The 21495-nt window shown below is 54.5% G+C and overlaps 8 protein-coding genes across 8 annotated transcripts; 5 read left to right on the top strand and 3 right to left on the bottom strand.

The window, feature by feature from the left end:
* Positions 1-72: 72 nt before the first annotated feature.
* Positions 73-1617, bottom strand: N7510_000998 (uncharacterized protein; the record flags this gene model as incomplete). Its single annotated transcript, XM_056972925.1, has 1 exon — positions 73-1617. The coding sequence occupies one exon, from the start codon at positions 1615-1617 to the stop codon at positions 73-75; it is 1545 nt and encodes a 514-aa protein (XP_056838042.1).
* Positions 1618-2286: 669 nt separating this feature from the next.
* Positions 2287-5271, top strand: orlA (putative alpha,alpha-trehalose-phosphate synthase subunit Tps2; the record flags this gene model as incomplete). The annotated part of the gene is made up of 3 exons (XM_056972924.1): positions 2287-2712; positions 2789-5036; positions 5108-5271. The coding sequence occupies 3 exons, from the start codon at positions 2287-2289 to the stop codon at positions 5269-5271; spliced, it is 2838 nt and encodes a 945-aa protein (XP_056838041.1).
* A 383-nt stretch (positions 5272-5654) lies between these two features.
* N7510_000996 (uncharacterized protein) lies at positions 5655-6094 on the bottom strand (the record flags this gene model as incomplete). The annotated part of the gene is made up of 3 exons (XM_056972923.1): positions 5655-5740; positions 5787-5904; positions 5963-6094. 3 exons carry the CDS (start codon positions 6092-6094, stop codon positions 5655-5657), a joined length of 336 nt encoding a protein of 111 aa, XP_056838040.1.
* Positions 6095-6875: 781 nt separating this feature from the next.
* On the top strand, positions 6876-8288 carry N7510_000995 (putative MFS monocarboxylate transporter; the record flags this gene model as incomplete). Its single annotated transcript, XM_056972922.1, has 1 exon — positions 6876-8288. One exon carries the CDS (start codon positions 6876-6878, stop codon positions 8286-8288), a length of 1413 nt encoding a protein of 470 aa, XP_056838039.1.
* A 566-nt stretch (positions 8289-8854) lies between these two features.
* On the top strand, positions 8855-9553 carry N7510_000994 (PDGFA associated 1 family protein; the record flags this gene model as incomplete). Its single annotated transcript, XM_056972921.1, has 1 exon — positions 8855-9553. The coding sequence occupies one exon, from the start codon at positions 8855-8857 to the stop codon at positions 9551-9553; it is 699 nt and encodes a 232-aa protein (XP_056838038.1).
* A 243-nt stretch (positions 9554-9796) lies between these two features.
* Positions 9797-10896, bottom strand: N7510_000993 (unc-50 family protein; the record flags this gene model as incomplete). Its single annotated transcript, XM_056972920.1, has 4 exons — positions 9797-10108; positions 10172-10576; positions 10633-10732; positions 10787-10896. The coding sequence occupies 4 exons, from the start codon at positions 10894-10896 to the stop codon at positions 9797-9799; spliced, it is 927 nt and encodes a 308-aa protein (XP_056838037.1).
* Positions 10897-11771: 875 nt separating this feature from the next.
* N7510_000992 (Sec7 domain protein) lies at positions 11772-16002 on the top strand (the record flags this gene model as incomplete). Its single annotated transcript, XM_056972919.1, has 2 exons — positions 11772-14058; positions 14114-16002. 2 exons carry the CDS (start codon positions 11772-11774, stop codon positions 16000-16002), a joined length of 4176 nt encoding a protein of 1391 aa, XP_056838036.1.
* A 655-nt stretch (positions 16003-16657) lies between these two features.
* On the top strand, positions 16658-21375 carry N7510_000991 (putative anucleate primary sterigmata (ApsB); the record flags this gene model as incomplete). The annotated part of the gene is made up of 2 exons (XM_056972918.1): positions 16658-18607; positions 18664-21375. 2 exons carry the CDS (start codon positions 16658-16660, stop codon positions 21373-21375), a joined length of 4662 nt encoding a protein of 1553 aa, XP_056838035.1.
* Positions 21376-21495: the final 120 nt, after the last annotated feature.

The raw sequence follows: 21495 nt of genomic DNA, 5'->3' as shown, positions 1-21495 counted from the left end.
CGCATTCACGTAATCAAAAGAGAAGGGTATTTAGGTTCTATATACAAGTACAACATGGTTGACATTAACGATTCATTCAAGACCGACATCCGTCGAGGATGCGACCCGTTCTCGAAAATTTTCGAGTTCATCAAAGTTGGCCTGCAGCGCAGGCGCCAGGATACTGAACTGACTCTCCCCTCGACGAGAGGGCCAGTCGTTGCACGTACGTTGAAGCGACTCATGAGAAGCCGCGAATACACTTTGCAGCTCGGCGATGCGTGCGCATGACCGGCCCAGATTACGCATGAACTGGGTCGGGTCCTGGATACACAAAAAGCGGATATTCTGTTTTGTGGCCACCGTGGACCTCGCATTCATGATTGATCGCTGGCCGCGATGAAAGGCGGGTTCCTCGCCTTGCTTAGGACGATGCATCTTCTGTGCCCCGAAGAAACCCGGGGGATCTGCAGCAACACCGACAGTTTGGAGGTCGACCTCTGATCCGTAGAAATGTAGAAAGGCGAGCAATTGCTCACCTAGGCGATGAGGACCTACGAACCGGTCGCAGTTCATCTTGAGGAATGCAATGACTAACACAGCAAGCGCGTTGGCTCCAATGCCCGAGTTTGCAGGTCCAAAGAGACCGCGTGCTTCCAGTAAGGTGCGAGTCGCGACATATAGGGGTCGCAGGGAGGGAAACTCGGCTTGAGAGGTTTGTAGATACTCGTCCATGAGACGAGGGAAGTTTTCAAAGGAAAAATGAAGCTGCAGCCCGGTTTTTTGGTGCCGCGCTGAGAGTATGGGTACGGATTTTCGGACAAAATGAACCTGCTCAAATGCGGAGCTGGTCCGTAAAACATGTTCCACGAGCCGTAGGCGTGGATTCAGATGAGCAGTCAGCACAAAAGGCCGTCCAGATCGTTCCTGGTGTTTGACGGGGAAGACAAAATGGGCACCTGAATGCGGCAGCGCCAGCCCTGTGCGGCGAGAATTGGTGATCTGAGGGTTAAGATCGAAGGACTTTCGCATGGACTTGGTAGTGAAAGGAAGTCCTGTCGGTGGATCAGCGGACAAAATATGCCTGTCCAGGAGATCTCCCACTTCCGCAGTCAGTCGCTCGACCACTTTTTGTTCGCGGGGACGAAGGGTCAGGTGTCGGTCTAACGCGCGAATCTCGGCATCCAAGCGTGCCGTAGCTTCGTCGTGAGCAGGGGACTGCTCGACATGCGCCAGCCAGGGACTTTGTCCAGGCTGCACGCCGTGAATTAAGTCTAACGTAGATCGTTGAGAGGACAAGCGCGAGACCAAACTATCCAGGTCGTTCCTCTTGCGGCGTCGCACTTTCCTCTCGGGCTTGACCGCAGTTGGCTCTGGCTCTGGGTTATCTAGGATGGACGAAGCAGCTGCCGTCGGTGGGCTGTAGCCCGCATACACCTCCGGGCGAAGCTGTGGCCTCCAAAGCGCTGGCGACGGCTCACGAGGGTAGACCTTGCGAATGAGGCCCGCCCGGTTGGCATCGCGATGGGCGCCTAGGGTCTTCTCGAGGCTGTTGGTGAAGATCTCCGGCCCTTTGGCTGGGACATGGGGTTTGAATGGGTGGCGGGCATGTTTCGAGAGTGATCGAGCCGGCCGCATGGCAGGGCGATGGGGTGGGTGGTTGGAGAACTTCTTGCTGGTGCAGGGTCTGGCCAGGCCAGATCCATGCTGGTGCCTCAGGCAGCCACTGGCCATGTGACCCGTCCGAGGTGGAAGAGTCCAAATAATGATGCCGACATACTCATAATATGTTCATTTTCCTCTGCTTTCCAGGAGTATGTATGTCGATATGACGTTGCGCATGCCTCTGTCGTGTTGGTCACGATAGGCGGGCCATTGTGAATGGTCCAGCTCACCTACTCACCGCTTGCGTCTTCTGCCCCTCCATCATCATCAGTCACCTTCCCTGTCTTTCCCTTTTCCATTACCCTTCTCCCTTTCATAACACTTCTCAGTCCAATTGCCTCACTTTTGTCATCACACCTTGCCTCATGCCCGCTCCCTGTTGACGGTGGCGTCTCTTCCCTTCTGTGCTCGTCCATGGCTGCTGGGCGCCACCCGTAGGTTTTCGTGCGTGTTGATCGACTGCCCATCGACCCGATCCTGCTCCGAGGTACCTTTGATCCCTTCCTTTTACGTTGACGTCAATCGTCCCCCAGATCGTGGCCATGACATGTGATAATTGCAGCCGGCGTTGACATCCGCTGCAGTTTAATTGCAAACAATCCCGCTAGGTGGAGAAGTGATTGACCGACCGCAGTTTCCATCATGACCGATCAAGGCAGCCCCAAGCAGGTGCCGGAGCACCAGCCAGACCCAGTGCTGGTGGGCCCCGGGCTACAGGCCTTGAAGGAGGAAGCATACACAGATGCTACCAATGCGACTCCTACTGCGGACGCGGATAAGACATACCCAGTCGACACCGATGCGCCCTCGTACTTTGCCAGCATCCCTGGGGCCAATGCTGCGTCATTGGACCAGTCCGAGCTTTCCTCTTCTCCCTCCTCTATGGCGAAGCGAGCGTCGTCGAGCATGGACTTATTGCGACGGTTAAGCTTGACCGCAGAAGCCTCGCCAGGGTCGCCCGAGCTCGACCCACGCACACAACACCCAGGACTACGTCTGAGCGGCCGGTTGATCAGTGCCGCATTCTGCATACCATACAAGCTCTATCATCAGCCAGGATCGGATTGGGTACGTCGAGTCCCGTTGGGTCTGACTGTCCAAAAAGAGAAAACGATAAACTGACCAAAGTTTCTCGTGAGAACAGGTGCTAAAGCCACGATCTGGAACCTCGGCTCTCTTTGATTCATTCGCCCATCTTGCCTCAGATGAGACAAGTTGGTCACACACTCTGGTAGGCTGGACTGGTGAAGTTGAACCGACCTTGGACTCGAAGATACCCTTACAGCCGATCCCCGTCAACGCCGTCGGCAAGTTGCCCACCGTTCCGCACAACCTACCCTCCAATATCCCGTTGAACAAAGCGGCAGCCCCGGTTCCCGTGGATTCCACCCAGAAGCCCCCGATGCATCCACTGTTGGAGGGGATCAATATTGATCGGGAAGATCGAGAGCGGCTCGATCACCAGCTTAGCTCGGGGCGCTATGGTCGGATTTTACCTGTGTGGCTGTCTGACGCATCAGATGAGCCGCAAGATACCATCGTGCTGAAGGACCAAGGAAGATGGCGACGGTATGCGGAGCGAGAATTGTACCCGTTGCTGCACTACAAGCAGCATGGTCCAACGGACGGCCGCTCCGAGCGGAGGTGGTGGGCTGATTACCTCCGATTAAATCAGCTGTTTGCGGACCGTATTGCGGAGGAGTATAGGGAAGGGGATGTCGTGTGGGTTCATGACTACCACCTGTTCCTTGTGCCCAGTCTCCTGCGGCAGCGAATTCCCAACATCTACGTGGGCTTCTTTTTGCACTCCCCATTCCCCAGCAGCGAGTTTGTACGGTGTTTGGCGAAGCGCAAGGAGGTATTAACGGGCGTGCTGGGTGCCAACATGATCGGGTTTCAGACATTTTCCTATTCTCGACACTTTTCTTCCTGTTGTACCCGTGTTTTGGGCTTTGAATCAAACTATGCCGGGGTGGATGCCTACGGAGCGCACGTTGCGGTTGACGTCTTCCCCATTGGGATTGACGCACGCGCCATCCAGAAAGCCGCCTTTGGGGCCGCAGACATCGAGAAGGCCGTGACGGCAATCCGCAGTCTGTATGCCGACAAGAAGATCATCGTGGGTCGTGATCGACTGGATAGTGTCCGGGGCGTGGCGCAGAAACTACAGGCGTTCGAAATATTCCTGGAGCGATATCCCGAGTGGCGCAACAAGGTCGTCCTCATACAAGTGACAAGTCCCACCAGCGTCGAGGAGGAGAAAGAGGATCCTGAAAACAAGATCGCTGGCCAGATCTCCAGCTTGGTTTCCACCATCAATGGCCGGTTTGGGTCCCTGAGCTTTTCACCCGTCCAGTATTACCCGCAATATCTCTCGCAGCAAGAATACTTTGCCCTATTGCGCGTGGCTGACGTTGGATTGATCACCACGGTGCGAGACGGGATGAACACCACAAGTCTGGAATACATTGTTTGCCAACAGACGAACCACAGCCCACTCATCCTATCCGAATTCTCAGGAACTGCGGGTACGCTTCCTAGCGCTATTCACATCAACCCCTGGGACCTAGCTGGCGTCGCGGGTGCCATTGACCGGGCACTGAAGATGCCCCCCGATCAGCGGAAGGAGCAGCATCTGAAGCTGTACAAGCATGTGATCACTAACACAGTCTCAAATTGGTCGAAGCAGTTCCTCCATCGCCTCCTGACCAATCTCTCCTCGTTCGACCAGTCGGTTGCCACGCCAGCACTTGACCGGGCGAAACTCCTGAAGCAGTACCGCAAGGCGCGGCGGCGACTATTCATGTTTGATTATGACGGGACGTTAACACCCATCGTCAAGGATCCACAAGCCGCCATTCCATCGGACCGAGTGTTGCGCACCATTAAAAGCCTCGCGGCGGACCCGCGCAACGCTGTTTGGATCATCAGTGGACGGGACCAGGCTTTCTTGGATGAATGGATGGGCCACATTCCGGAATTGGGGCTGAGCGCCGAACATGGATGTTTTATTCGCAAGCCCGGGAGGGACGACTGGGAGAACCTGGCCGAACGGACGGATATGGCCTGGCAGAAGGAAGTGGTGGAAGTTTTTCAGCACTTCACTGAACGTACCCAGGGCTCCTTCATTGAGCGGAAACGGGTGGCTTTGACCTGGCACTATCGGCGAGCGGACCCGGAGTACGGCGCCTTCCAGGCTCGCGAGTGCCGGAAGACCCTTGAGGATACTGTAGCCAAACGCTGGGACGTGGAGGTCATGGCAGGCAAGGCAAATTTGGAGGTCCGGCCGACATTTGTCAACAAGGGCTATATCGCCACGCGGCTGGTGGACGAGTACGGGGAGAAGCCTCCTGACTTCATTCTGTGTCTGGGGGACGATTTCACCGACGAAGGTATGTGGGAATTTTGTCCATGCTGCTTGCGGCTTGCGACTAGGATGATTACTGACACAGTTCTGCTTCAGATATGTTCCGTGCGCTGCAGAAATTTGACTTGCCCCAGGACCACGTGTATTCAGTCACTGTGGGTGCCAGCTCGAAGCAAACCGACGCCAGCTGGCATCTTTTGGAACCAGCCGATGTTATTGGCGCCCTCCAGATGCTGTACAGCCACGGCCAAGACTACTGAAGTACCTTTTGCTGAGATAACTGTTACGAATTGGCTCGCCTTGATTCAATAAGACTTTGGCTCGGCGTGTCGGATCGTGTTGTGGAGTTGGGAGTGGCTGGCTGAATCCATCCCTCGTTGGGCTTGCTTTCATGAGCCTTTTATTCCGACCATTTTTGTTTCCCTTTTCCGAAACTGAGGGCCTGGTTGACAGGTCCTCTGATATGATTGCAGGCATGGCACAGCCTGTCTTCTATGTGTTGTAATCGTGGCATAGACCCATGAGCGCCGGCGTTGTATGTTTAAATTTGCTAGATGCTTGGAATAGACGGAATGTTTGAGTGACTTGTCAATTTCTGTGAGCAGACCTAAAAATCAATCTCTCTCTGAGGTTTCTGGCTAGGTCAAGCATCTGAGGCGCGCCGATCTTCTTCTCCCCGGCCATCCTTGATCTCTGCGAGGGTCTCGACATTCTCGGACGTTACAACGACTGCGTCTGTCGATGGCCCAGCTGAGCTGCTCTCCTCCATTGTTACTCGTAGAAAGTAGTTTGGGACTTGCGATGTTTCCCTGATTCCAGCGACTGTAAGATCCGCTGTCCTCTTTGCTGAAGTATTCGGTTTGGAACTTGGTTGTGTAGCTACCTAGAAGTTCCTATATGATGAGAGCGATCAGCTTTAAACTGACACCTTCTTCGAGTGTGAGTACTCACCCAATCAGCTTCATCGAGATGGTCGGACTCCAGAATGACACCGCTCACGATACCTGTACGGGAGCCGGTTGCGTGTTGACGGCCAGCTCGCCAAAATGCTGTAGGAATCAGTTTGAATGGTCGGTGCATCATCTTCTTCGGTGATGGTGAACTCTGTCTCGTTGGAACCGGCATTATCAGTTGGCTGAAAAGATATCGTTGCGGTAGAAAGAGAGTGCGATTGTGGACAGTCTTCTTACAAACTATCTGGCAGGGTACGAGACATCAATAAGTTTCTACCAACCAGACTCGGCAGCCAGACTCTCCTATCACAATACTATACTCTCGGAAGAAACTTTCTTCGTGATTCCTAGCTACTGTAGTGCTTAGTTGAGGGCAGATGGCCATTTAGGCTTATCGATAACTTTATTTTGCATGACATATATTACAGTATTGGAAGCGAGAGCTATCATATAGGTTTTCTGAATACTACTACTAAATCCGAACAATGGAGCAAAACTCATTCGACTCGTTCAATGTTAATGATCAGCTCTAAGCGGTGCGGAATGAGCACTCGAGTTACCATGAAGAATCATTGGATGCGATCCGTATCCAGAACCAACTGACTGGCACAATGAGGGAACTCTTGGTGGAGCACCAATGTCATCGAAGGGCGCCCTCGGGCATCGATGCGAGGCTAGCGGGGCGAAGGATCGGTCGGAACCCCGTCATATTCCATTAAATTTTCTTCACACTCGGGGATCTTCATACTTGACTCACTACTACTAGTTACTTAATGATTATTATTATTAATCTCTCCGTGGCTTTTTCTGCTGCAATTTGGCGTTCTTTTTCATTTCCATTTTGGACGTCATCTATGACAACCTAAACGATTCCGCATTGATATCCAATGGCAGAGAAGCCGGCGGCAAGCATGGTCGAGGAAAAAGACCTCGAATGCGGAACCGAGCCAGCAACCATCACCGCCGATGCCGAGCCCCGAAGTGCCTCATCGGATGAAGAATCGACAACCGGCGAGCCAGGCGCCAACAACGAGTATAATGACCTGACTCCGGTCCCCACGAACACCAGCGCCATCGCTCGCACCCTCACTGTCGTGCGCACACGAGATTCTGGCAAAGATCTCGGCCCGCCGCCGGACGGGGGCTTCCAGGCCTGGTCGCAGGTTGCACTGGCGCATCTGATCATCTTCAACACTTGGGGGTACATCAACAGCTTCGGCGTCTTCCAAACATACTATACACAGACATTGGGTCATCCGCCGTCCGACATATCATGGGTGGGCAGCATTCAAATCTTCCTGCTCTTTTTCATCGGGACGTTCTCCGGCCGCGCAACGGATGCGGGCTATTTCAGATTCACCCTCACGGTGGGCGCCCTCCTGGAGACCTTTAGCATCTTCATGACCTCGTTGTGCACCAAATACTGGCAATTGTTTCTAGCACAGGGTGTGGGACAGGGTATTGGTTGTGGACTGATGTTCTGCCCGACATTGGCGCTGATCTCGACATATTTTGCCAAACGGCGCGGCATTGCCCTCGGTCTTGTTGCCTCGGGCTCTGCGACGGGAGGACTGGTCTTCCCTGCGGTGATTATGCGCCTGCTTCCGCGCGTTGGATATGGATGGACGGTGCGAACGCTCGGGTTTATCACGATGGCTACGCTGATCCCCTGTCTGATTTTCCTGAAGCAACGCCTACCGCCGCGCACCACAGGACCAATCGTTGAATGGGCCGCATTCACTGAGCTGCCATACGCGCTGTTTGCACTGGGGATGTTTATGAACTTTTGGGGTCTGTACATCGGGTTCTTCTATATCGGCAGCTTCAGCCGCAACATCATCGGTGTCTCCGACACAACTTCGATCGACTTGCTGATGGTCATGAACGGCGTCGGACTCGCGGGCCGGTTAATCCCCAATCTGGCAGCCGACAAATGGACCGGTCCGTTCAACCTGCTCCTGCCGTTCAGCTTCGCCACCGGCGTGGTGGCCTACTGCTGGGCGGGCGTGTCCAGTCTGTCGGGCCTGTGGGCATTTGCCGTCTTCTACGGCCTTTTCGCTGCGGGCATTCAGTCTCTGTTCCCTGCCACACTCAGCACATTGACCACAGATCTCAAGAAGATCGGCGTGCGCATGGGCATGGTCCTTAGCGTCGTTGCCATCGCGGCGCTCATCGGCTCGCCCATTGCCGGGGCTCTGGTCGAGCGCGATAACGGGCAGTACCTCTTCGCGCAGATGTTTATGGGTAGTGCCATCTTCGGGGGTTTCTTGATGCTGGTCGGGGCCCGAGTGGCCAAGGTGGGCACTGGTCTGGTGCGCGTGTAAATGCGCAGTTGAACATTAGCCCTAATTACCTACAATAGCCATGCCTCCTTGCAGAGATACTTAATTAGCCACCTCGCAGACTTCATACCTGGGTATGAAATAATGTGAATAGTAATGACCACAATATATTTAACCATCCCTATAACCAGCTCTAACCATCTCTTTTCTATGTTGTTACTAACTACTTCGTTGTGATTCAGCGCCCAGACCACCCCCCACTTAGTTCGTTTGCCCCTCCGATGATTCAGTCCCTCTTCTTTTCCTCCGTCAACAGCTACATACTACCTAGGCAACTCCTTTGGCTCGCCAATTCTCGCTTCATACCTCATTCATCCCATTCATCCTCGCCCACCACCATCCACTCTACCATGGCGCCCCGCGGTCGAGGAGGAAAGTTCAGCAAGCCCACTCGAGGAGGTAAGAGTCGCGTGCAATCCCTGCAGACAAAGACCCTCGCACTGATAGTCGTCAAACAGGAGGCAAGCACTTCAGCAGAAACCTGCAGCCGGTAGATAAGGATGGGAATGTCGTTGGAATGTGGCGGGTACGATTTTCCTTCCGCTTCAATGCCCTTCAACCGGCCTCAAGATCAACTAACACGTCCCCGCTCACATCAGGAACCCCAAGACGTCGTGCCCCAGTCCAGTGACGAGGAATCCTCCAGCGAGGAGTCTGAGGAGGAAGAGTCCGGCGAGGGCGAAGGAGGAAGCGAAGATGAAGACGCCGGCCCCAGCTCCGCCGCGGGCGCATCCATGACCCGCGAAGAGCGAAGAGCTGCCGCCAAAGCAAAGAAACAAGAGGCGATTGCCAGACGAAAGCACACCGCCGCGCAGCCGGGCGACCTGCCGCCGAGCGACTCCGAGGCCAGCGAAGACGAAGACCTACCTGCCAATCCCAACCACACGGCCAAGTCCCGCTCGCAGCTGCAGAAGAAGGAGCCCGACGAGAAAGCTGCCCCGGCGCCGAAAAAGGCACCCGCTGATTTATCGCAGCTGTCGCGACGGGAGCGTGAGGCGGTCCAGGCGCAGCAGGCGCGCGAGCGGTATATGAAGCTGCATGCGGAGGGGAAGACGGATGAGGCGCGCGCAGATCTGGCGCGGTTGGCGCTTGTGCGAGAGCAGCGCGAAGCCGAGAGAGCAAGGAAGCAGGCGGAGAAAGAGGAGAAGGACGAGCAGGCACGGGAGCGCGCGGCTGCTGTGAAGGAGCGCGAGGACAGGTTGCGACAGGCGGCGATGGGCAAGCCGAAGAAGGGTGGGAAGAAATGAATAGGATGGTAGTACGCTTCATCATCGTCATATAAACTATTTCCATTCTCCAATTGGTCTATGAAACAACTCAAACCCATAGATGAACCCACAATGTGTACACCGAACGCCTCTTCCCCAGATACATAAAAGAAAATCCACAATTACACTCTTTCAACCATGCATGAGCTAGTCAGAAACAAGATCTACGTGGGATCCGAAGAATCCCCGGTCTGGGCAAGTAGTATATCGAGCGGTGCCACATCACACCCCCCAGAACAAGCCCTCGACACTGTGGCCTTGCGCGACCACCCCCCAGCCAGCAATCAGACTGACGAGCCAAAGCACCGCAAATATCAGGATGGGAGCGAGCAGCAGCTCGGTGTTGTGCAGAAAGGGTAGGGCATTGTACCCCAGGAAGGTGATGTAGGTATAGTAGATGAGCGCGGACAGATATAGTGTGTTTCCGAGGAACGTGGCCAGGAAGTTGCTCGGGCTACGAGTGAGGAGCGGGAGGAGCAAGAACTGCACCACGTAGAGGTGGAGGTAGAGGGGGAAGAAAGCACGGTTGGAGACCTATAAGTAGCCGTGTCAGCGAAGCATACGAGGAAATGCGGGCTGCAACAAAATTCGTCTCACATCAAAACAATATCCAAACTCTAGCTGTTCCTTTTCCCCCGGCTGGGCAAACAGCCCCTGTGCGGCGCCGCGTCGTCGGCCTCGGGAGCCGCGCAAGCCGGCCAAGGACGTGGCAGCGCCGTCCGGGCCGAATAGTCGGCCGATGACGAAGTAGCCGATGGTCGAGACGAGGAGGGAAGATCCAATGAAGTGGATAAAGATGAAGAAGAACATGAGGCGGATAATTGCGCCGAAGGATGGGGTATAAGCTAATCCCCAGGCGAGGGCTGTGAGGAGAAGGAAGAAGGATAGGAGGTAGGTGAAGGATGGGTCTGGCCGATGCCATGTATTCTTGGTTTCTGGTGAAGCGGGAAGGGTTAATAACGTCGAGGTATATCCGCGCAGAGTAGCTTGCAACTTACGTTTCTGTGAAGCACCCAGTTAGCATATTTTTCCTGTCCGGGTCTGCTGGGAGCACTTACATGGTAATAAATCGACTTGAAGACCTTCTTCGGGGCAATTAACAACGAAGTCATCTCCCAAATGGCCATTTCAAAGTCCATCTGCGGGAACTTGAACAGTCTGTTCCGTGGATCAGTCACCATGTCATTCTATCCAGAGCACTCATCCACCAACCTCTTGAAGAATCGCGGCATGCGCACGCTGGACCGGCGACTGGGCGGCGTTGACCCGCCGAGGTTGGCCGGACCGGCATGTTGACGGGGCACGGAGATATGGGGGTTCATGATCGAGGGAAGGGCAGTCCCAGTGAGTCTCAGGCGAGGCAGCTGAGAACCAGAGCGAGTGTCTGGGAATTCAGGACAACAACAACAATGATTTGGGCATGGCGTCGAGGTGCCAAGGTAAAGGTGTTATGTCATCCCCCGGTCACGTGTGGTGACGATCCTGAGGTTGAGCTTGGCCTACTGTAAACAAGCAGAGAGACAGACAGGAGGAGACAACGTATGGTATGCCGAGAGATAAGATACGACCTACAACGGATTTATGAGAAACGGATCGAATTGCATAATTTCGACTGTGTAATGGACAGACGGCCCTAGAATATCCAGATCGGCTGACAAGTGACCTGTCTGCAAGGGATCGGATGAGGCATCACCTCTGCTGTATCACCTGCATCATTAAGCTGTTTGGCATTGCGAGCAGTCAGAAAATTCAAAGAGATCGAGTCTGGGCTTAGGGTTACATACATGGTACATCCAACCGATAGACAGACAACCCCATCTTCAGCCCCTGAATAATAATCATCCGGGATGTCGATCCTCAGTTGATCCGGCAATCCGGAATCAGAATAATAAAATAATAATAATAATTCATCCAGTTCCCCTGATTGTATTTCATGACTATTGTTCCCCTTAGTGTAATCCAAGTGAAAAGTGAATGGGCGTTCTCCCAGAGATCAGATCCACTCAGGAGTTCTCGTTCTCCGTCTCTCCTTTCCCTCCTCCACTTCCTTCCTTCCTACCCCCCAGACTGGGCCGACACGCAAGGCCCGTCTGAGACCCCGGTTACACCCTCCATGCTTCAGACCAGTTGCACTGGTCTACTTTAACATCTTCAATCTCTTCCTCCCTCTCTCCCTCCAGCAGATACCACTACAACTATGTCGCAGCAACGGGAGTATAGCGCCGCTCCCTCTCCTCCGCGCACTCCTCCCACCCAAACTTCCAAATACCGGCCGTCCAAACAAAAATTCCAACGCCCTTCAATCCGCAACGCCTTCCCCGACACGATTGACAATGGCACGAGCACCAGCGAGTCCGGGGATGACCGCGATCCACATGACCTATCCCTCTCCCCCCAGCATGCCGTTCGCACGTCAATCGTCGATAACATGCTTCTCTCCCTGGACCAATTCGACGCCCCCGGATCGTCTCCTCTAGATGATTACCGCATGTTCAATTCCGCCTTGGACTCTGATACCCACACCCGATATTCCAAGGAGTCGACTACCCCTGGCCGGTATCGCGGTCACACCTTCTCCTCGTCCATGTCCTCCGAGGCAGATTACGCCTATGATGACATTCGGTATGCAACGAGGACAACAAAGGGCCGGCGGAGCAACAGCAGTTCCAACCATCAAACAACTCCGAGGAGAATGGGAAGCGCACGCGGTCGAGACTCTATGAGCGCCCGCGGGGTGCCGGCAAACATCCCGCGATCTAGCGATGCCCGCAAGGGTAGCAAGGGAAGCTCAACCTCGACGGTCGAGTACCCGTACAACATTCCTCGAACGCGAGCAGACTCGGGCTTAGACCGGCGCTCGGAAAGTTTTGACTGCGGGCCCAAGCGAACCTACGTCCCATACGCAGAGGCCGATCCCGGTCAGGATTCGCTGTTCTATGATGACAACGACGCCGCGCCGACACCAAGCGTGCCAGGAGGGCCACGAAAATTTCAGGGATATAGTCGGACACCAACCAATTCACGGACGCCGGTGGCGTCGCGACGGAACAGCGCCAAATCGGTAGCGCAGGCTCCTCAAGTCCGCAAGACCCGCACGGACAACATCGGCACGGGGACTCTTCGAGCTCGGGACAATGAGTACGCGCAACCAGATGCGGAGATGGAAATACCTCCGCCCATTCCTGCGTCGCAGGAGCCAGCCCCCAGTCCAACGATCTCATACAACAAACCTTCTCATCCTCCTCCGGAATCGGCTCCCACGAACTCGACCACTACAATCGCCTCCGCCAATACTCCTCCAAAAGAGCGTCATGGGTTTTTCCGGCGCGTGTTCGGCAGCTCATCCAAGACCGCGTCCCCCGGTGTTGGAGAACAAGGAGGTTCCAGCGCGAATGACTTGTCCTACCTCCATGAGAATGAACCCAAAGACGCCAATGGAGTGACGGTCAATTTGAAGGGGTGGCAACAGCAGCAGCTGCCCCCCAAGACTCCTACCGCTGAGGCCTCGCCTTCCACCCGAAAAGGACCGCAGCAAGTAGTGAAACAAAAATCATCGTTCTTCCGCCGGCGCAAGAAGTCTGTGGTCGAAAATGTTCCGCCTCCAATTGTTTTGCCCCAGGAGATTGCCACTCCACAGGCCCTGGAAATGATGAAGCCGGAGCCAAGCCCCGTAAGCAGTTTGCGGAGGGTCATGGATGCGTACCTTGCAGACGCCACTCCGGCACTCCAAGCTTCCAAGGAGCAACGTCGCGAGGGGCCACAGGCTCAAGACTCTTCGTCTTTGCAACCGCAAAGAGAGACCGTGTCAGCTTCTGCTGATGGATCGACAATTAAGATAGTCCCTCAAGATAGTGGGGCAGAAACTGCCACAGAATCGGCCTTACAGGACAACCCTCGGGATGCCACTCCCTCTGCATCTTTGTCGCCTGTGGTGGAGGATTACTCGCTCAATGCCAATTCACCCACCAACCACTCCGCTGATAATCTTCCGAAAGAAATACCAGTGGAACTCAACAAATTGGCAATCCCTGCCACTGGCAAAGATATCAAGGGTCCCGAATCTCCTGGTGCGTCTGTCTCAGAGGCATCGCAATATCAAACCGCGGTAAACACTCCGGTGGTAGAGTCTGAAGAACCCAAAGCGACGGAGGAGCCCAAGGACACAGCCGACGGGCCCGGAGATGCAGTGGAGGATGATCCGACGGCGATTGATCGAGAACAAGCGCAGAGGCTCTTTGATAGCCAGGATCAAGTGGTGGGCAACGAGCCGGCTGCCGCTTGGTTGGGTGACCCTGATCGTGCCAAGGTTCGGGAGGCGTATATGCGATTCTTCAACTGGTCCAATGTCAACATTCTCGCCGCCCTACGAAGTCTCTGTGAGCGTCTGGTGTTAAAGGGAGAGACTCAACAAGTGGATCGCGTCCTAGATGCTTTCTCAAACAGATGGTGTGATTGCAACCCGAGTCATGGTTTCAAAGCCACCGGTAAGTTTATACCCGATAATATATTGTTCTGCGCAATTCTGATCCGTTCGTTTAGATGTTGTGCACACGATTTGCTACTCCCTTCTTCTCTTGAATACCGATCTTCACTTGGCCGACATCGACCAGAAGATGACCAAATCCCAATTTGTACGGAACACTATGCCGACCATTCATCGAGTTGCTATGGACGCGGCTCCAGAGGGATTCGACACCTTGCGTCCCGTTAACCGTACCAAGTCCACACCTCAGAGCCTAGACGCAACTCCCACCTCTGCCCGATCTGCAACGTTCCCTCTTGGCGACGGTAGCCATGGGTCATTGGACGTGGATTCGGTCCGGAGCCCTGTTGATGCCAGTAACGACACTGGCCCGCTGGTCAGTGTGCCATTCACTGGAACCGTGAGAGCCTGGGAACAGCAGGTGGAATCTGTTCTTAAAGAGTTTTATAACTCTATCCAAAGAGAAAGGCTTCCTCTTTATGGTGCTCAGCCCGAGAGAGAAGTGTCTCGGATGAACTCGAATAACTTCCTGGGCCCTTCAATGGGTACGCTACGCAGGAGCCCCAGCACGATCAGCAAGAGTGGCTCGGATATCTATCCACGCGGCCGGTCCGCGGATTCGCGCCATGGAGCTGCACGCTGGTCATCCAAACCTCGTTCTCGAGCAGGGAGGCTGTATCCCCCGTCCTTCATGGGCTCCAGCCGAACAAGTCTTGACGACCAGTCTTCTCTTTGGAGCCCTACTGCGTCAAGCACTTGGAGCAAATACTCTCTGGGCAGATTCACTTCCGCCTCTGTGGACTCATTCGGCTCGGACTACCCGCGCGGCGAGTATCAACAGTCCATCGGCTTTGCAAATGCACTGAGCCAGGCGATAATTCGCGAAGACTCCGCCACCTCCGTTTACAGCTATGAGGACAACGAACGCACGATGCCTCTGCTCGAGGATGAGACTTTGGCCCTTGCTGGCGCACCGTGGGCCAAAGAAGGAAGCTTGAAGCACAAGCACCACTTGGACGCTGTGGACAAACGAGCCAAAGATCGAAACTGGAACGAATGTTTCGCAGTCATCCAACAAGGCTGGATGCGTCTCTTCTCGTTCAACTCCAAGTCGATGCGCCAGAAAGCGAAGCAGCGTGGCGGCGTCGTGGTTGGAGGAGGCAACTGGATGGAAAACGCCGAGGAGCTCTGGAAATTCACGCTGCGCCAGACTATTGCCAGTGCTCTTCCACCGCCCGGATATTCGAAGTCCCGTCCACACGTCTGGGCGTTGAGTCTGCCCACCGGCGCTGTGCATCTCTTCCAAGCTGGTACACCTGATATTGTCCGAGAATTTGTCTCTACGGCCAATTACTGGAGTGCACGATTGTCAAAGGAGCCTCTGGTGGGAGGTATCAGCAATATTGAGTATGGATGGAGCGATAATGTCATCAACACCGCCTTGGTGAACCCCGAAGGTCGGTCCCCGCCGCCTGGTTCTGGGCCCCGGCCAAGCATCCAGAGCTCGATCCGGAGCTCCATTGATCAGCAGAATGTGCGGCCCAAACTCCCTGCCGACAGAGTCCACATCAGCGACTGGAGCCCGCCGCAACAGAGCATGGTCGCCTCCAATCTTACGGAAGAGGACCAACTGAAGGCTCTTCAGACGTACGTGAAGAACATCGAAGACGAGCTCCAGAGACACAATGAGCTTCGATCTGCTATGAATCTCGCCTTCTCCCCACGCCATCCCAACTCCACCAAAGCGATGGCCAACTGGGAGAAGAAATCCTCGTATCTGTTGCGGGAGATCGTTAAGTTCCGCACCTATATGGATTCCCTTCGGAATGCTGTGACGTCGAAGGAAAAGTTCTATGCTGTCTCCAACAACTACTTTAACGGTGCTGGTGTTGACAGTGACACTGTGAGCATCAAGCGGCCCGTGACCGGCGCAGGCCCAGCGTGATTTCATCTTTCTTTTTTTTTCTTTCCCCCTGGATACATGCTCCTGGCTGTATATACCCTCCAGATGGGGTGCCACATCCGGGATGCACTACACTATTTATTTCCTTTCAAAAACGATCTGATGCCCTGTGATGTTTCTCTTCCTTCCATTATCTTTCTCAATCTTTTTTCTTTTCCTGTATATGTCTCTTCTTTTGTTGCGCGGCTCGTGCTGTACAGGTTTTTGCGCTATACTCTTTGCCCCTTCTGAGGCCATTTCGTTCGGGAAATTTTTAATGCTTTGGACAGACACGCAGATGTTACGGATACCATGATTGTCTTGAATGTTATTATTGTGATGAATTCCGAGACTAGCCATACAGTAACTGAGCGTGAATACCGGATCGTAGGATTATAGTGGAATTAGTACTTGTCACAGAATAGTGCGTGGCAATAATACCTGGAGTAGGGTGCCTGGCCGTGGGGATATGCGTACTGCCCACGGTTCACTCTGTTTGTCTACAACCAACACCCAGGTAAATGTGGCAGGAGGAGTGCCTACTACTAACTCCGTATTTTCGTACTTCCTCCTCCCACTCCTGCAATTTCTCCATGCAGTCAGGGCCAACGCTAAGACGGCCCAAGTGGGGACCCAAACACGCCCGGACGCCGTCACCATGTCGACCGGCGCGATCGACACTCCGTACCGCATCCCCTCGAATGAGTCTTTCTTCCACACGCCCTTGTCGCCCGTCGATGCCTCTGGTGATTCCACCGAATTCTTCATGGCAGAGGACGCGCACGGGGATCAGCCCCCGAGTGCGATCGACGACTCGACAGTAACACAGAACCAAGGAGCCGACGACGCGCAAGACACAACAACCACCACCACATCCACCACCGAGACAAACGCAGACCATGCTGCTACAACCACAATAACAGAGCAGCAGCAGCAAGGCACGACGGATGAGCTGAGCCTCCTACCCCCTCTGACGGATCGCGACGACAGCAGCCTCCTGCCACTCAGCGAAAATGGCGACCACGAACGCGGCACCAACCAAACCCTGATCGAGGAGACGGAAATGCGGCGCAAGCTCATGGATATGGAATCCAGTTTCTTGCCAGAGCCCTCGACCATCGATGTCGCTGCGACCGGCCCTGTTGCGGGCGCGGACGATACCTATCTCGTCGGGGTATCTGGCGACCACGCGGCGGACATATCTTTTGAGGGACTGTCGCACACTTACCAAGACTCAGCGCCGGCACAGGACCAGAACAAGGATCTACCAACCGTCCACGCGGCGGAAGCGGCGCAGCAAGGGGACAGCGACTCGGGACTCGACCCCATGAACTCGTCACCGGCCGCTGCTGCTGCGAACCGCCGGAATCCGCTCACTTTGTCAGAGACGAACCCCGACTCCGGCCAATTCTCCCAAGACGACCGATACTATAGATCTCAACTGTCCCAATCAGAGAACGAGTCACAGCTTACACCATCCAAACTTCAAAGGTCCTCTCGCAGCGTGTCGCCGGGTCCGTCAAGGTTATTCAGTGATCAAAGCAGTTGCTCTGGAGACGCAGCCTTGCGTGGTAGCAGCAGGAGAGGAACTCGACCCAAATATCTGAACAGCCGCCAAGGGCCTCATCGTCTCTCGCATTCCTCTGTCACAAGCACCAACACGGAAACGACAAATAGTGATGCCACATTAGGAGGAGACTACGCCCTCCAGTCAGGGGGTGCTGCCTCTGACCAATTTGGGAGCCTCCATGCTGGAACACGTACCAACATGACAAGAACAACCAGTCTTGGTAGTATGGCATCTGGGATCTCTGGATACAGCGAAGAGAATTCTCTAGAGAAACGCAATGTGAACGGCCCCTTCGATGGTGGCTTGCAAACCCTGAATGAAGAGGAAGGCTCACCACGGTCGGCACGGCAGACAGCGAGGTTTGACGAGATCTCAGCACCGGAGACGCCAAGAGCGCGACCGCGAGACAGTACCTTTCCGACTGATACGGCTATTGCAGATCGCGTCAAGGGCATTCAAGTTCCAAGCACTTTTGTACAACGGTTCCGAGAAGACTTCCAGGGCACGTCTCCTGAGAAACGGCTAGGCGGCTCGACTCCTGCGTTTGGGAGAAGCGGCCGCTCAATGACACTCAAAGAACAAAGCAGCACAATTGACCGTCTCTCGAAGGAAAACTTCGACCTGAAAATGCGAATCCATTTCCTGAACGAGGCGCTGAACAAGCGGTCTGAGGAAGGCATCAAGGAAATGATCTCTGAGAACGTCGAGCTGAAATCAGACAAGCTCAAGCTACAAAAGGACAATCAAGGCCTCAAGCGCAAGATCCGTGATTTGGAGAAACAACTGAAGGATCATCAATCGGACAAGGAATCAATGGTCAATCACGATCCGGAGGGCTCAGAAGGAGACCGTGACTCGGCCCAGGATGGAGAAGTTGTCTACCTGCGTGAGCGGGTTGAAACTTACGAGCTCGAAATTGAGCGATTGAGGTCCGAAAGTGTCGCAAGAGAAAGCGAAAAACGCCGTCTGGCCGAAATGGTCAAGTCCTTGAGCGAGAACCGAGCTGGAGGGTCTGATGCAGGTGCTAGAGAGGAGAGAGTATGTCATTGTAAATATCATCCTCTCCGGTCCCCGCTAACCACTTTATGTTCTAGGATATGTGGAAAGATATGCTGGATGCGGAGACTGCTGCGCGAGAGCAAGCCGAAGATGAAAACCGAAGGCTACGAGATGAGACGATCCGTCTGCGGAGCGAGATGTACACTGCTACCGGCGGCACAAAGCCTGGACAGCGTGATCGGGGCGGTTCAACGGTTTCCTACGCGTCAGCTTCCGACAAGGATGGCAGCCGAACTGTCACTTCCAGCAACACGCTCATGGTCGAGATTGAACTTCTGAAGCAGGAGAATGCAGAGCTGAGAAAGGAAGTCAGCGCGCAGACTTCAATGCTGACGTCTCGCAACCGGGAGAAAGAACGCCTCTATCAAGAAATCGAGGAGCTGAAACTTGGCCAACGGCGCGATGGTAGTCGATCAGTTGCGGGAGACAGCATTCTCGACCGCTCAGCATCACGCGCCAACATCAGGCCGTCGTCTTCCGAAGTGAGCGACGGAACACGTACCAGTGATCTAGACCGCGACGAGCTGGAGGCACGTAATGGACAATTACGCGATCAGGTGTCTACCCTCAAGCTTGAGAACCAGGCCATCGGGGCCCAGCTTGACGACTACATCCGTGAACTGGAAGCGATTGATCAAGCGTACCAAGCCGATGTCGACCAAGCCGAAGAGGAGATGCAGAACTTGCAGCAAGAGAGAGACCAGGCTCTGCAGCTGGCTGACGAGCGCGAGGCTGCTTTCCTGGAGCTGCAAGCTGAGGCGCAGGAAGAGCTGGACGCTCTCGGGGAGGAGCTTGATCAGAAGATTGCCGAGTGTCAACGCATGAACGAGGACTTGAACAACCAGGATGAGAGTCTCAAGGTCTTGCAGGCGGAGATGCGCTCGGCGAGCGAAGGTATTATCCGTCTCGAAGAAGATGCTCAAAACAATCTCGAGAGATACCAGACCGTGCAGCAAGAACTGGAGGAGACCAACAGCGAGATGGAGGCACTGGAAAAGAGTCTGTTCGAGGCCAACACCAAAGTACAGCGACTGACGGTGCAGATCGAGTCAAGCCAGAATGAGATTGCGTTCTTGCGAGAAGAGCAAGATGGCGATAAGATCCGCATTGGTGACCTGGAGTCTGAGCTGAAGACCTATGCAATGAGTCTGCACAGTGAAAAGGAGAAGACCAGGGAGCTCGAGCAGCGACTGGCAGGCGAACGACACCAGCGCGAGGTGGTTGGAAGCAAGGAGAAGCAGGAGGTCCAGCGGATCATGAACGAACTGAACCGCGAAGCCTCGGCAGCGAAGGAGGAAGCCCGAAGGCTAAAGAAGAGCTTGTCAGCTCAGGAGATTGAGACTTCTACTTGGCGCGAACGACTCATGGACCTGGAGAACAACCTCCGCGAGACACTGGGTGACTTGAATGGTAGCCGATCCAGCTTGATTTCCAACATCATGAAGTTGCAGAAAGAGCTCGAGTCAACTGCTCTGGAACTGGAGAGTGTCCGCTCCCAACTGGACGAGAAGGATTCGATTCTTCGCAACCGCGATGCTCTCCTAGAGAGCCATGGCTTAGAGTCCCGTAAACTCTCGGAGCTGCTCGAACGTGAGCGGCAGGCCCGACGGGCAGACAAGCAGTCGTTTGAGCAGTCGCTTAAATCTCACCACCAGGCGTCTCGGACTATCACACATAACCACTCTCGCATTACGGAACTAGAAAATGCGCGCAATCAAGATCGCAAGAGGTTCATGACGCTGGAGCAGCAATTCAAAGATCAGCTCAGCGAGCGCAACGCTCTATTCCTGAACATCTGGAAACGGCTGTCTGCGATGTGTGGGCCGGACTGGGCTCACTCTAACAGTTTGATTAATGGCAACCTTCCCAGCCAAGAGGTTATTGGTAATATCTTGTTCTGGCCCGGTTTCAGCCGCAACCTTTCGCTTGCGATCAAAACTGTTGAGAGCGTGATTTCAGGGTTAAAGACCCGGATTAAGACCGTTGACCACGATCTGAACAAACAATATCAAAACCTCGAGAATTCGTTCAACACCAGGGTCCGAAAACTCGAACGGCTTGAGGAAGCTGTCAAGAATCTGCGATCTCAACAGCAAGGTCGTGGCCACTCCAACTCGTCGTCGGAGATATCCAAACTGAAGGGTGAGAACCGGCTCTTGAAGGCAGAACTCAACCTGCTCCAGTCCAATTCGCGCACCCACGGCTCTGTGTCAGCGGCCGCAGCGTCAGTCATGACCTCAGGCCCACGTTCCCCATCTCTTGGAACAGCGGCAAATTCAGAACGAGCGGTATCTCGTCACAATTCTACGACAGGCGCTGAACAGAAGTCTCGCTCTGAAAGAGGGTTGGCACGCAGTTCAACGGGCCTACCGCAGCCTTCTCACTCCTCATCCACCAGCACTCTGACCAATGACACTGGGGCCATAATGCACCGCACGCGCAGTGGGACTAGCGGCTGGGAAGGCGGCGACGATAAATGGATTCATCGACTGCACGAACTGGAGAAGCGACTCAAGTCAGAGCGTGAAGGGCGTCTGCTCGACCGCAGTGGCGCGCGCAAACGGCTTGAGGAGCGCGATGCAGAAAATCAGAGACTACGCGACCAGATTCAACGTGAACGAGTTCGCCGAGGCCCCTCGGGCACCATCACTGATGGCAGCACTACGGGACGCAGTCGCGGGCTGGTCTCAGATGAGGCAGTCAGCTCAAGTGAGGGCGAGGGCATCACAGTGGATATTGAGGTTTAAATTTTAGGGGCGGGGAAGAAGGGGAATGTACAAATAACTTGGAATACCCGGGGCGCATGCGGCATTGGAAGTCGGATGTATGTGATTAACTTATGGGTCATGACAGACATGCTGGCGTTA

Source organism: Penicillium lagena (genome assembly GCF_028827675.1).
Source record: "Penicillium lagena strain IBT 129212 chromosome Unknown utg000001l_segment0_segment0, whole genome shotgun sequence".
Lineage (NCBI taxonomy): Eukaryota > Fungi > Ascomycota > Eurotiomycetes > Eurotiales > Aspergillaceae > Penicillium > Penicillium lagena.
Note: the sequence above shows the minus strand (reverse complement) of the source record. Positions and strands in the feature narration are given on the sequence as shown.